Here is a 14610-nt window from a genome sequence, read left to right as displayed (position 1 = left end):
CCATTCCAGCCAGGCAGCTGGGGTTGAGGGCTGTGGAGCAGTGCCCCCTATGGGGACAGGTAACACCTCACAGGGACTAAACACTACAGAGCCCCCACTCCCTACCCCGGGGACACACAGAACTGGGGCTGTCCCCAGCACACAGCACAGCACACCTCACCACGACACCACGCAGGCAACAGCACATCCAGACAGCACAACAGAGGAAGCACGGATCTCCACAGCAGGCGGGTGTGAGACCACGAGTGTGGCCCCGGGGCAGTGACACACACGGAGCCCACAGCTATTTACCTTCTCTGTCCCCTTGCCATGTTTTCTCAAGAGCGTGCCCTGTAGAAGCAATGTCAGAGGTTGAGTGTGGGGTGGGGGGACAGCATGGGACAGGACACAGGGGCACAGGTGGCAGAAACATCACGAGCTCCTGAAGGACAGCCAGTGGGGGACTGGCCCCCATCAGGATATTCAGTGAGGGCCTGGTGTCATCAGGGTGCTGGATCCCCACTGGAAAGCAGGATGTTGCACTGCTGGAGAACTTGTCCTCACACTGGGAAACTGCTGGGATTCAGGGATGCTGAATCTATGAGGATGATCCTTGCTGGGATACAGAGATGCTGAATCCATGAGGGATGATCCTCACTGGAACACAGGATCCAGCTGTGTGTGGGTAGGCTTTGATGCTCCCACACATCCTGCTTCAGCTCTGGCAGGCGCTCCCAGAACTCGGGAGGGAGCGGGGATGGAGTAGCTGGGATTTGGCTTTGGCACGCAGAGGTCTGGTTTGTGCAGGGCTGGACCCAGTGGCAACCCACACTGACCCAGGCAAGAGAAACCGTGTGAAATGAGGCAGCAGTGCCATCGAGGGGAATAACTCAGCTCTCAGGGTGGACCGTTGGAATCAGGAGAGGGGAGCATGGAGTCAGCTGATGGGATGCCTCAGAAGGACCAAGCAGCACAGGTAGGGCCAAGCAGGGCTGCCGGGAGGGGTTCTGGCCCTGCCACAGGGTAATGGGTAAACAAGAGGAGCTTGTACCACACAGAGCTGACACTGCTCTGCCCCCCAGAGCCTCAGCAAAGCTGGGACATGGGTCCCCACAAGGTCCCCATGAGGTCTCCATGAGGTCATCATGAGGTCCCCCTGAGGTCTGAGGGGACACTCAGCCCCAGGCTGCCCCCAAGGCCACCCCAAATGCTGCTGTTGGACACAAAAGGTGTTGAGGGACAGCACAGGAGTGTTTGCTCCTGCAGGGATTGGCACCAGCACCCAGCAGCTGGCTCTCACTGCTCTTCCTGCACAGGTGCCTGAGTCACAGCAGGGGTGGGGACAGGACACTCTTCCCTTGCTCCTAGGGGCATAAACCCACAGCCATACATTGGTCAGAAGAGGACAGAAGGAAACTGCTCAGTCAAAGCCATGCAAGGACCCAGCAGCGAGGCCAAGAAGGGAACCAGGAGTCCAGATTCCAAGGGTCACATCCCGACCAGGGAAGAGCCTCACAACTTGTGCCCAGCAGCCTGCCGCAATACCGAGCACCGGGGCCAGGGACCGCCGCGTCCCGCCGAGAGACTCCTCCTGGCAGGGAAAGCCTCTGCCCTCACCCTCACCACAGCTAGACCCTAGCCAGGGCCTCTAGAGGAAACTGAGGCATGAGGGAAAGGAAGGGCACCCCTGACTCCAGGCACGCACCGCTCCTTGCTCGTGCCTCCCGCGGTATTTCTCCCCTCAGCACGAAGCCTTGCTTCGGCAGTCTCTCAGTGACACGGCACTGCCATCACTGTCCCCTCCCACCCCATCACTTCCCCTTGTCACTCCCACGTCCCGGCACTGCCAATCCGTCCAACACCTCTCTACCCACCACATCCCGGAGGGGCCACTGGCATGTGCCGGCCAGGAGCCAGTGCCAGGCAGGGGTGGGGACCAGGAGCTGGACCAGGAGCCGAAGGAGGGTGTGGGCAGGGCACGGGCAGCCACACAAGACAAGAACCGGCGAGGCCAGGACCGACACAGAGCGGACAGACAGACAGACAGACAGGGAGCTGCCGTACTTACAATCATCTGCCATTGAGAGGCGAGAGGAGCAATTGGAGAAAACAACCGTGACGTGAGTGTCAGCCCTTGCCTCCTCCATCCTCCCCAGTGCCAGCCCTGGCTGCCCCCCACCCCCAACAGGGCTATCGGTGTCCCCCATCCACAGCACTCAGTGTCATTGCCCTGCCACTGCACCGCAGGCTTCCACAGCCCCCAAGGAGCCCCATCCTTACCTGTCCAGCCCCTCCTGACTGCAGGGGTGGGCTTTGCCCCAGGGTGGCTCAGTTCCAGGGTCCCTACTCGACACTTGGCTCTGTCATGGACCCCCAAACTGCTAACCTGTCTGGCCACCTTGCGGCCTGGCACCCAGGGACACCTGAGCAAGATGTCCCCTGCCTGACGGACCAGTCCCAGCACAGCTTTCTCCAGGGACTGTCTGCCCTCAGGAAAATCACCCAACAGAGCCACATGTCCATGCCCCCTCCTCTGCTCTAGCGCAGGCCCCACTGTCTCCAGAGCACGGCTGGAAAGAGACTGGGATGGGGACTGGGACTCAGTGGCACCAGCATTCCTATGAGATTTGGCCACCTTTGGCCAAGGGTGTGTGAGCCCAGTCGGGGGCAAAGTGGGGCTGACCTGAGCCAGGCTCAGGGCTGTGACATGGCACCACTGAGGGCTGACATATCACCACTGTGCTGTCCCTCACAGACACAGCACAGGAGCTCCACAGCCCCAGAAAGGTGACATAAAGGCTGACAGCTCCAGGAACTCCAAGGAGGAGCCTGAACCCAGCCTTGTAACAGTGACAAAAGCCACCAAAGAGTGACAAGAACAGGTGTGTGGCTGGTCAAGAGCACTCAGTGTCGCCCCTTCCTGTCTGACTTCAAAGGAACCACCTCAGGAAGCTTCAGGTGCAGGGTGGGGCACACAAACAGCAATGCAATAGGGAAACTCAGAGAGGGACCATTCCCTGGGTGTGCTCAGCTTTCCTAAACCCCCCAGGAGCAAGGAAAGCTCAGCCCTGCTGGGGAGTATGTCCCCACATCCTCACAAAACCTCTAGCCCCTCAGCAAGGCCAACAGGCAGCATCGCCCCATGCTCCAGGAGCCTCTGGATTCACCTCCTGGCTCAGGGAGCATGCCTGCAGCTAGTGTGGATGAGTATGGCATGGGATGCTGTCCAGCTCTGAGGGAAGGATGGATAAGAAAGAACCAGTGTCCCCTCTTCAAGCCACAATGGAGGTGGCAGGAAGGTCCTTTGGCAAAGCCAACCAAGAAGGTCCTGGAGCAAGGATAACCTATCTCTCTTCCATCCTTTCCCTGGCCAGGAGCTGAACATGGGTTTGGAGACGTCAGTGGAGTCCCCACCCTCTCACATGCCAGTGAAGGCACCTGGCCAGCAATGTCCCACACTGGCCCCAGTCAGTCACCTGTTTCTCAGGGTCCCTGGTCCCTCTCCCCATCACTCACCGTCTGGTCTGTGAGTGGGGGTAGGACAATGGTCTTCTCCATGGTGTTCATCACCAGCTTCCAGAGCTCCTTCAGCACCCGCTTCAGCACCGTCTTCTCACAGATCTTGGCAAAGAGTGTCAGACTGCACAGAGGAGACAGCACTGGAGGATCCCACATGTCACCCCTCCCACGTCACCCTGACTCTACAGGTCCCTCGCACTGCCTGACGAGGCCAGGAGGGGCAGAGTGGGGGTTCCAGTTGTCCCCCACACTCACTTGCTGTCCAGCAGGTCCATGATGGGCTGCAGGACATTGTCAGCATCCTGCGCGACACTGCTGCAGGTGCTGGCGGGGACGTTGCCGGTGCCCTTCACCTGACTCAGGATGTCACCCATCTGCTTCACACACTCCTCGATGTGTGGCTGGAAACTGGGGACCACAACACACAAGCAGCTCAGCATATTCCCCCTCCAGAGCCCCCGCCCTGCCCCCAGCCACAGCTTCTGGACCCCCAGACCTCTCCTTTGCCCACTGCCCCTGCCGTCTTCACTCAGCTGTACCTGGTGGCAAAGACTCGGCTCAGATCGTCCAGGACGTTGTTAAGTTTCACCTGCAGTTCCTTGAGGATATCACTGGCTTCTGTGTCCAGCTGCAGGACGGATAGGTTGTTGAAGCTGACAGGGTCCCTGAACCTGCCCTCAGGTAGGTTTCTGCATCCCAAATGCCTCTCTGGGCAGGGCATCCCCTTCCCAGTCCAATATTGTGGGAGAGCAGGGTGCCATCAGGCAGGACAGTGTGATCCCATGCAGGAGTGTGGAATGGGTCTGCTCCCAGCACTGGGGAACTGGGCAAGGGGCTACCTCTGGGGGGAGGGGAATGATCCAACCCCCCACAGAGCTCTCTCCTGTCCCTCCCCATACTCACATCCTTTCCACCCATGGCTTCAAACATCTTCTCAAGCTGGACACGGAGCTGCTGAATGTTGTTCATCAGGATGCAGGGCTGGAGGGGTGGGATGGAGAGGGGGTTCAGCAACAATAAATATGGCTGGGACAGCTACCAACAGCCCCAGGACCCTCCCACCTTACACTGGGGGACATAAGGACAGGGATGGCTCAGAAGCCACCCTGGCAGTGTGCCAGGAACTGCCATCAGGAAGAGACCAACCCACCCTGGGGCTGAGGTGACAGCTGGGGTCACCATGTGGGGGCACATGGACAAGGAGATACATCACCACTTTCTCCTTCTCCTTGGAGCAGTACGAGGCAAAATCCTTGGAGATGATCTCAGCATACTGGAGCAGCACATTGCTGATGGTCTGCAACCAAACAGGGCACCAACAAAGACACCCAGACAGCAGCAACAAAGGGAAACGAGGGAGAGAAGGAATCCATGAGTCCCATAGCAGTGAAACAACCTTGTATCTGGATACATACAGAGACCCTCTGGCCTCATGGATCATAGAGTCATGGAATCATTAAGGTTGGAAAAGCCCTATAAATTCAAGTCCAACCATCAACTCAGCACCACCACCATGTTTACCACTAAACCTCAAGTGCCACATCCACATGTTTTTTAAATACTTCCAGGGATGGTGACTCCACCACTGCTGTGGGAAGCCTGTGCCAGGGCTGGACAAACCTGTCAGTGAAGAAATTTTAACAACATCCAACCCAAACCTGTCCTGGCACAACTCGAGGCTGTTTCCTCTCATCCTGTCCCTGTTCCCTGGGAGCAGAGCCCGACTTCCCCACTGGCTGCCCCCTCCTGTCAGGGAGTAGTGCAGAGGCAGAAGCTCTCCCTTGAGCCTCCTTTTCTCCAGGCTGAGCTCCTTTCCCAGCTCCCTCAGCTGCTCCTGGTGCTCTAGCCCCTTCCCCAGCTCTCTTCCTTTCTCTAGACACACTCCAGCCCCTCAATGTCCTTCTTGTCACAAGGGGCCCAAAACTGACTCCAGGATTCAAGGTGAGGCCTCAGCAGTGCCCAGCACAGGTGCACATCACTGCACTGGTCCTGCTGGCCACACCATTGCTGGTACAAGCCAGGTGCCATTGGCTTCCCTGCTCACCTGGACACACCTGGCTCATATTCATGCAACAGGGGCCACATGAGCACAGCCACTGGAAGCCAGATCCAGCACAACTAGTCTCCATGGGCAGCTCCAGCACAGCTGAGAAGGCAACAACCACCAAGCCTGCATGCAACACCCTCCTATATTGCAGCAAGCCAGTTTTAATTAATCTATATTAATTAAGCAAATAACTCATCAATTAGCTCATAATTAATTAATTAATCTCCTGTGCTAACAGAGCTGGGAGTGTCCCAGAGTGTGTTGGTGGCATATTGGCTGCCCACAGCTGGATGGAGGGGGCACAGAGAGTCCAGGAGCCTCAGCCAGGGCTGAGACTGGGGTCCCGGGGTGGCGCTGACCCCTGCCCTGGCAGGTGCCCACCTTGGCAAACCGTCGCATGTAGTGCCCCACAATCTGGGGATCGGGGCATTCCAGCTTCTTGATGATCTCAAAGCTCTGATTCAGCTGGGAGAAAACGTCCACCACGGAGCAGGAGAAGAGTGCATGCTCTGAGGTCTGCTGGAACTGTGGGAGTGAGACGAGGTGTCAGCAGGATGTGTGGGGAAGATTTTGGCCTCAGTCAGGATATAGTGGGCATCAAGGAACAGCCCCTCGCCTCCAAGACTGCATCCCTAGTTCTGTTCATACCCCATCCTTCTTGTCCCGCTCCAGTGCTCCGTGCAGGAAATCCCGTGACACCTCTTCGTTCTCATCCAGCCACTGGATAACGAAGGGCTCGAACCAGCTGAAAGAGAGACCCATCCATGCTGAGGCCAGCAGCTCTCGTGGTGCCAGTCCCCTTCCCCGGCCCCGGGGCTGCACTCACGCGGGGTACTCGGGCACGCGGCTCTTGAAGGAGGGCAGCTCGGTGACATACTCATTGTACAGCCACTTCACCTTGAAGTGCAGGTTCATGTAGTCTGCGCTCTTGCACAGGCGGTGCTTCTCGTGCTCTGCATGGGGAAAGGGTGTGAGGGTCACTGAGTCCCAAATCTGGGGGATGGCTCCCCAGGAGCAGCTCCAGGGGAGTAGGGTGAAGGTCGAAGTGCTTCTGGGGCAGGGTTAAGGTACTCATGGTGTTGATGAGGAGATGAAATGGGTCTGCCCAGGGAAGGGGTGAGATGTGAGCTGAGGACAGCTCCTGCCCTGGTTCCCCCTCCTCTGGCTCAGGGTGGCAGGTGGGACTCACCTTCCATTGCATACTTCATATCCTGAGCAAAGAGGTTCCACATCACCTCAGCGCTGATCTTCCCCACATTCAGTTCCTGGGGGAACCTGGGGCAAGGGGAGAGTGTGAATCACAGAACCATTTAGGGTGGAAAAGACCTCCAAGGTCATTGAGTCCAACCTGTCCATGATCCTCCACTTGTCACCCAGCCCAGAGCACTGAGTGCCAGATCCAGGCCTTCCCTGGACACCTCTAGGGGTAGGGATTCCAAACCTCCCTGGCCAGCCCCATTCAATGCTTGAGCACCCTTTCCATTAATTCTTCCTGATGTTCAACCTAAATCTTTCATGGCACAGCTTGAGGCTATGAACACAGGGTGAATCAGCCCTCCACATGGACAGACATCCCTCACACACCTCCCAGCAGCCTCAGCTTTTCCATCTGCAGAATGGATGCTCCAACCACTTCCAAAGGCCTCAAGATCCCACTGCCTCCATGTGGGCACCCTCTGCAGGCACAGCAGTGTCCCCTTCCCCAGCTCCTACTCACTGGTTCAGGCAGGGCGTGTAGGAGTTCTTGTCTTCCTCAATAATGGAGACAATCAGGGTGATGAGCTTGGACCAGAAATCCAGGTTTTTGATGCTGGGGCCCTGCTCCTCAGGGGGCACCTCACCTTTCTTAGTCTGGAGGGGTGGAGACACAGTGGAGACTTCGGTCACCCCAGTGCAGGACTCCACTTTGTGTCGGCTAACAAGGGGGCAGGAGGGAATACTCATGCAGCCCTCTCTTGTCTGTCTTGATCTCAACCCCACAGCTCAAACCCCAAGACCTGGAGATCATTCTGCACAGACTGAGCACTCTGGAGAGGGAACAGGAGCATGAGGAAAAGGCGAAGGGCATGGGATGGGGAGGTCAGTGCCCGGGATCCCCCCGACCCACACACCGGGTCTGTCTGGTACTCGCGGCTGTAGAGCTCATGGCAGTTGTTGAAGATGTACTCATAGGTGGAGTTGAGACAGGCCTTCACACAGTCCTTCACCACCTGGCTGGCTCGTGGGGGGCTCTGCAGTTCCTGGACCTGGTATGCAGGGAGGGCGTGGTGTTTGGAGCACCCCAGACACCCACCCAGGAGCACCACAGGCCAGTGCAACCCCAACCCCCAGAGAACCAGGCCAAAGAGAGTCAGATCTCCTGAGGGACAGGGTGAGTGGGGCCCCAGCAGTACCTTCATCCGAAAGAAGGTGATGCTGGTCAGCAAATCCACTGTGGACTTCAAGTCCTGCAGCCGTTCAGGGCTGCTGGCAGGGAAGTTGTTCTGAAAAGGCAAGAGGAGAGTTGCCCTCAAAATTCACAGGGGCAAGTTAGGGTGAGGGAACAGCCACCTGTTGCTTCAGGTGGAGACACTGAGGCAGGGCAGGCACCTTACCCGGTACATGGAGAGATCAATCCGCAGGGAGTTGTGCAGCTGGTCCAGGAGTTTGACAAAGCGATCTTTCTGCAGAGAAATGCCCCAGAGGCAAGTGAACAGAGGAAAGGCAGGGACCGACCCTCCCCGCCACTGTCTCTCTGCTCTATGCCTAACCCTCACTCATCCCTCTCCTTCCTTCCTTCCTTCCTTCCTTCCTTCCTTCCTTCCTTCCTTCCTTCCTTCCTTCCTTCCTTCCTTCCTTCCTTCCTTCCTTCCTTCCTTCCTTCCTTCCTTCCTTCCTTCCTTTCCTTCCTTCCTTTCCTTCCTTTCTTTTCTTCTGAGCCCTGAGTGGGCAGGGCATGCCTGCAGAGAAGAGTATCTCCTTGCTGATGGCTGGGGCTCAGGACAAGAGTTGGGAGAGGGGCTGCAGGATCAGTAGCCCCTTGGCTGGGGCTTTCCAAGAGCTCAGGAAAGAGAGCAGGGAAAGATGTGCAGTGGTTGCCCATCTTCAGGGTGGCTCCAGGAGCTGGACATTTCCATGGACTCCTCACTCACCCCACTGGGCTGCATCAAGGGACATTGGCAGGAAACACCCCGTGTGGGAGGGTCTCCACTGTGCTGAGGGGCTGTAGTTCAGCTCAGCTCCACCCCGGGAGCACAGGGCAGAAGGATGCAAATCCCATCTTGGGTTGCAGATTGAATCAGGGGTCAGAGCTGCTGGCAAAGCAACTCATCATAGAATCCCAGACTGATTTGGGTTGGAAGGGACCTTAAGGACCACCTTGTTCCACTCCCTGCTGTGGGCAAGGACACCTTCCACTATCCCAAGTTGCTCCAAGCCCTGTCCAATCTGGCTGTGAATGCTTCCAGGGATGAGACAGCCACAGCTGCTCTCAGGGCAACCTCAGTCCCTCACTCCCTCACGGGGAAGAATTTCTTCCCAATATCAGCCCCAAAATGTCTTTGCATTCCTGCTGGTGGGGAGGCTTTGGACAGCCATGTGGGCCTCCCATGAGAGCCCTAGGTCCCCTCCTCAGCATTGGCTATACCGGGTCAGGGCTGACCCGCAGGGCTCTGGTGAGTCCGGAGCAACATCTGAGACCTGGGATATGAACACAGGGGTGGGACAGGGCAGCGAGTCCATGGCTCGGCCACACCCAGCCTGTGCTGGCCACCCCAAACCTTCGGCGCTTGCGGGGATGGCCCAGCCGGGCCCTGGGCCGGACCGTGCGTCCCCGACACCCAAGGAACGGCTGCAGCACTCTAACACTGGACACGACGGGTACTCAGGGTTAAAGCGACACAGCTGGGCACTTTAGGACCCAACCTTAGGCTCTCTAAAAAAAGAGAAAGAGACAAGTTTTTAAAATCCTCCATGTTAAAGAAAAGGTGGGGTTTTGGTATGGTTTCCTCCTCCTGTGTGATCCGGAGGCACAGCTTGTTCAGCTCTAGCTACTACCTGCAACAGCAACGTGGAGGTGAGCCAAAGCTGCCCAGAGCTGTGCTCGGCCCTGGCTGTGTCCCTGCTACCCAGCACCTTGCTGCACCCGGGGCTGGGCACTGACCCTGGCTCAACCCATGCACAACCAGAGTGACCATTTCCTGCCTCTGAGATGGCACAGGGAGGAGCCGAGGTGAGGGCTCAGCCCCTCCTCACCCACGTCCCTGAGGGGCACCCGGCCCTGCCACAAACTTGCCCCACTTGGCATCCAGTGGTGGTGGCAAAACCAGTTGAGTTTGCAGTAGGCCGGGGTCCCCCAAAGCACACGAGGCTGTGCAAGACCCCCCATGAAGTGCAGAGGTGGTTCATGGCCACATGCTTCTGATTTTGCCACCCCTCCTGGTGTCTCCCCTCCTGGCATGCTGCCACCCACTGTCCCAGTTTGCTCAGGCTCCCTTAATAATTAGGGGAGCAAATCTAGCCCTTCTCCTGGGAAGGTGGTGGCTCTTTTCCTTCCTAAAAAACAGGAGCAGGATGATTTTTGGGGCAAGCAGGGGCTGACCACACTGCTGCCAGGCTGCAGTTTGGAGCAGGGTGTTTTGCACAGCTCGTTTTGCTCCCCAAGCCCCCCACCCCCTCCCAAAGAAAGGAGAGAAAAAGAAAAGAACGTTTACGTACCATGGGACTTACCCCGAAATTGGAGGCAGCAAAGCGGTCAGAGGCGTTGGCGTTGCTGGAGGCGGTGGTGTGGGCATAGTAGGCATTGATGTTGGCCAGCAGGGTGCTCATCACCGCTGGCACGCCGGGGCACATGTACTTGGAGGAGAGGCAGGCAAAATGCCTACAGAGAGAGGCGGCAGCTGAGGGATGAGGGCCATGGGAGGAGATGAAGGAGGGCGTACATCCCCTTATTCAGGGCTTAAGTTATTGAATCCCAGAACATCCCAAATTGGAAGGGACCCACAGGGATCATCAGTCCAACCACTGTTCCTGCACAGACAAACCAACAATCCCACCCTGACCATCCCTGAGAGCATTGTCCAAACACTCCTGCAGCTCTGGCAGCCTTGGGGCTGGGACCATTCCCTGGGGAGCCTGGACAGTGCCCCAGCTCCCTCGGGGAGAAGAACCTTTCCCTGAGCTCCATCCCAAGCCCTGACACAACTCCAGCCCTTCCTGGGCTCCTGTCCCTGTCCCAGAGCAGAGCTCAGCCCCTGCCCCTCTGCCTCCCCTCGGGAGGAGCTGCAGCCTCCAAGGAGCCTCCCCTCAGTCTCCTCTGCTCCAGCTGAATGAGCCAAGTGCCCTCAGCTGCTACTCAAACCCTTCCCCAGCTCCATGTCCCTCCTTTAGACACTCTCCAACAGCTTTGGATCATTCTGATTTTGTGGTGCCCAAACTGGACACAGGACTTGAGGTGAGGCGGTGCCAGTGTGTGTTGGAAAGGGGAAGGATGGGTGCACAGGTTTGGGGCAAGTCTGTACCCACGGCAGGGAGGTGAGTGCTAATGACAGCAGGAGAGGAAGATGGGGACAGTAACCCACCACCTGGGGGGCAGGTGCAGCCCCTCTGAACTAGCTGGGGGCAGAGGACTCACGTCATGGCCTGGTAGATGGACTCCACCCCATAGCGCATGGCAAACTCGTCCACAATCTCCTGTGCTGTCTCATCAAAGTACACCTTCCACGCATCATCCCCCTTGGCATCGGGGATCTTCACCACCCCGTTGTTTTGCAAATCCGTCACAAAATGGAACAGGTTCTGGAGGTACAAATGAGTCCCATCAGCTCCCCAGGGCAGGTGGTGGCAGGGTGGCATTGCTGGGGAGGGGCCTGAGTGGGCTGCTCACCTCGTGCAGGCAGGTGTACTGAACATGATAGGGAGCCACCTTCTCCTCGCCCTTGATCTCCACGCTGATGTGCAGCCGGATGGCTCCCGACACTGCTGACTTGTCTGTGCGCTTGTCTGTGGGTGCAGGGAGAGGGACAAAGTGTGAAGCTTCCCTGGGGCAACCCTGCTTACTGCCAACCCTAAAGAGGGGCACAATGCTCTGACACAGGGCCAGGGCTGAGGGGACACCCAGCACCGTGTGCAGCAGGCTGGGGTGGGATTTGGCCACATTTCCAGCTGCTAGAGACAGGCCGAGGCCTTTCTGTGCCTCGGTTTCCCCTCTGCAGGGGGAACCATTCTAGAACCTCCTGGGTAGAGGATTCTAAAAATGACTCTGGGAAAACACTTTATTCTGATGACTTTTGATAATAAATGTCTCTAAGAGCAGACCCTGCTGCAATAGCCTTCAGCCTATGGCTGGTAGCACTTCCCCCTTGGAGCCCAGGGCAGGGGGTCCCAGTATGAGCAGGATGTGTCATCCCCTGAGCCCAGGGAGGGGTTCCCAGGCTGTGCTGGTTACCGAGGTTGTACCAGACGTCCATCTCCCCGCTCAGGGTCCGGACCTCAATGATGGTCTGGCCCAGGAAATCGTCAGATTCCCTCTTGAAGCGCTGCTTGACACGGGACTTGATGTCATCGTCCTCATCCCACACGCGGACTTTGATGCGGTCAGAGGAGTTATGGCACTCGCTGGAGAGATGACAAAGGGCAAGCCCCAGGATGAGCAGCGAAATCTTTCCAGCTACTCCCCATCACTGCTTCCCGAGACAAAAGGGACCAGCACGAAGCAGAACTAGGGAAGAGAGCAGATATGGGGGCACCTATCCCCTCCCAGTGGGCTCTGTGCCACACCCAGGCAGCCCCAGCACAGCCTGGATCAGCCCCTGGAGTCACACCCTCATGACATAAAACAGAACCCCAAGGGACCCCAGCACCTCAGTGGAGGCAGGATAAGTCCCGGCTGGCTCCCTCCTCCCTAGTGGGACATGGCAAGAGCCAGCACAGCCTGGCACGACCACAAGTGGCCAGGAAGGGGAATAGGGAGACCGAGGATGAACTTACAAATGGAAATTCTCCTCCCAGACGGGGTTGAGATTGCCGTAGATAGTTTTAGTCCTTTTTTTTGTCTTTCCAACCTGGACAGTGACATAGGGGTCACTGGAACCTGTCTTATCCTTTGCTTGCAGACCCTGGGCACAGACCACTGCAGCACATCACAGCATGGCAGAAAGAACAGACAGAGAGAAGTCAGTGCCACAGCCACATGAAGAACCCCAAGACAGGCACCTGTGTCCCCCTAGGGGCTGAAGCTGCCTGGCAGAATGAGAGGTTGGGCAATGGGGACATTCCCATGGTCCCCAAGGCTGAAGGTGACAAGCTGCCTACCTGTGATACTGATCTTGGCTGACCATTTGGAGGTGCCGTCCAGAACACTCTGCTTGACCGCCTTCATCTGCTGCGTGTGCGTGGTCTTGTTGACCCCAAACACCTCCTGGATCAGCTCAAATATCTCTGGTTTGTTGCGCTCCCGGATCTTCATGCGGTCCTTGAGCACCATGATGATGTTCTGGGTCCGGTCCTCTGCTCCATGCTTGGAGCTCTTCTCTGCCGCCCCTGGGAGAGGACAGATATGGGTGAGATGGGGTGGGGGGCTGGTGGTACCCAGGAAAGAGACAAGAGCTCTCACAGGTTGGCATGGTGGGCTTGGGGACAGGAACAGAGGAAATGGCCTCAAGTTGCACCAGAGAAGGTTTATGTTGGGTATCAGGGGAAACTTCTTTCCCAAAAGTGTTGTCCAGCCCTGGCACAGGATGCCTGGGCAGTGTTGGAGTCACCCCTGGATGTGTGCAAAAAACATGTGGTTGTGACACTTGAGGACATTGTTTCATGGTAACCATAAGGGTGATGAGTTAATGGTTGGACCTGATAATCTTAAAGGTCTTTTCCAGCCCTAACAATTCTGCAGTTCTATGATTCCATGCCTTAATTAATTCAAACCTGGAGGGATCTATCCCCTGCCCAGGACAAGTCTGCCCTGCCCAGCACACCTCCCATGCCCAAATCAGGAGTGGAGCTCTCCTGGGCTGCCCCCTCCTCCCTCTCCAAGGTGAGAACGGACAAGGCTGTGGGCCTCAGGTCCTTACTCTGCAGGCAGTCAGCGTTGAGCAGGTCCTGGCACTTCTCGTGGCACTTGACGCCGCACTCGGCACAGCGCATGCCCTGTCGGGCGATGCCCCACAGCAGCCCCTCACATTCGTAGCAGTAGGTAGGAGTGGTAGCCGTCCACACCTCAAAGTTGTGGGGCGTTGTGCAGGAGATGGGGTAAACTAAGGCTTGCAGGGTCTTCTTGTAAACATGGTTTTTCTGTGCAAGGATGAGAGAGAGGGGGAGAAACGCTGAAGCAGGGCAGAAGATGCACTTGAGGACATTGGTTTAATGGTGATAGTGCTGGGTTGACAGCTGGACTTGATGATCTTATAGGTCCTTTCCAACCCTAATGATCCCATGATTCTATCCCCAGATGCTGCCATGAGCATCCCACATGCCCAGGCTTCACCAGAGGATGCTGGTGGGGCATAGACTCTGCACCTCCATTGTTGGCCTGGCCCCCAAGGCTCAGATTCCCACTCCCAACCACCCCCAACCCAGCCCACCCCAGCACCTACCAGCTCCTCATTGTTCAAGGTGCTTGAGGCCAGCGCAGATGTGATTCCTGCTTTCCTGGACTGGACCAGGGACTGTGGGAAAGAAAACGAGTTCCCAGATCCAGCAGACCATGAGAGCTCCCTCCTATACCTCCAGTGGCTGTGAAACACCCAGGACAGACCCCAGTCCCAGACAAGAAAGGGTCCTGGCTGCATGGGGGGCAGTGAGGACAGCCCAGGCCCCACTGATGCCAGCAGCACTGTGCAGTGGAACTGGAACCAGTTCAGCAGCCTATGACATTCCCAGTTCAGCTCCAGTGGGACAGAGCCTCTCATCACATGTCTGAGACCCCTGGGGAGATGGGGTAGGGGCACTTACCATGGCCTGTGGGCAGCCAGGGCCAGCGAGAGGGGAATAAAAAGCAATTAGTGCAAACACTTCCCAGGAGAGCCCCTTCCCTGCCAGAACCAGTGGGAATTGGGGAAACACCCCATCATCCAGCACTGAGCAGTCCC

At 57.2% G+C, this 14610-nt stretch overlaps 1 protein-coding gene across 4 annotated transcripts in view; it reads right to left on the bottom strand.

The window, feature by feature from the left end:
* UNC13A (unc-13 homolog A) overlaps positions 1 to 14610 on the bottom strand; it is a 37202-nt gene that overhangs the window by 7209 nt on the left and 15383 nt on the right. For 3 of the 4 annotated variants that reach the window (XM_083879717.1, XM_083879716.1, XM_083879718.1), the window contains 22 exons: positions 14116 to 14187; positions 13594 to 13813; positions 12836 to 13063; positions 12512 to 12653; positions 11970 to 12139; positions 11409 to 11524; positions 11157 to 11320; positions 10241 to 10403; positions 8140 to 8208; positions 7939 to 8028; positions 7657 to 7791; positions 7263 to 7396; positions 6735 to 6820; positions 6372 to 6498; positions 6194 to 6290; positions 5927 to 6070; positions 4712 to 4795; positions 4402 to 4479; positions 4038 to 4126; positions 3754 to 3906; positions 3496 to 3619; positions 292 to 330 (listed from right to left, as the gene is read on the bottom strand). In XM_083879717.1, the coding sequence (XP_083735843.1) occupies positions 292 to 330; positions 3496 to 3619; positions 3754 to 3906; positions 4038 to 4126; positions 4402 to 4479; positions 4712 to 4795; positions 5927 to 6070; positions 6194 to 6290; positions 6372 to 6498; positions 6735 to 6820; positions 7263 to 7396; positions 7657 to 7791; positions 7939 to 8028; positions 8140 to 8208; positions 10241 to 10403; positions 11157 to 11320; positions 11409 to 11524; positions 11970 to 12139; positions 12512 to 12653; positions 12836 to 13063; positions 13594 to 13813; positions 14116 to 14187 (2724 nt within the window). The remainder of the gene's footprint in view (positions 1 to 291; positions 331 to 3495; positions 3620 to 3753; positions 3907 to 4037; positions 4127 to 4401; positions 4480 to 4711; positions 4796 to 5926; positions 6071 to 6193; positions 6291 to 6371; positions 6499 to 6734; positions 6821 to 7262; positions 7397 to 7656; positions 7792 to 7938; positions 8029 to 8139; positions 8209 to 10240; positions 10404 to 11156; positions 11321 to 11408; positions 11525 to 11969; positions 12140 to 12511; positions 12654 to 12835; positions 13064 to 13593; positions 13814 to 14115; positions 14188 to 14610) is intronic. The other variant, XM_083879719.1, reaches the window with a different exon arrangement.

The sequence above is a fragment of the Zosterops lateralis genome (assembly GCF_965231275.1).
Source record: "Zosterops lateralis genome assembly, chromosome: 29".
NCBI classification, from domain to species: Eukaryota; Metazoa; Chordata; class Aves; order Passeriformes; family Zosteropidae; genus Zosterops; species Zosterops lateralis.
This window is presented reverse-complemented; position numbering and strand designations above follow the sequence as displayed.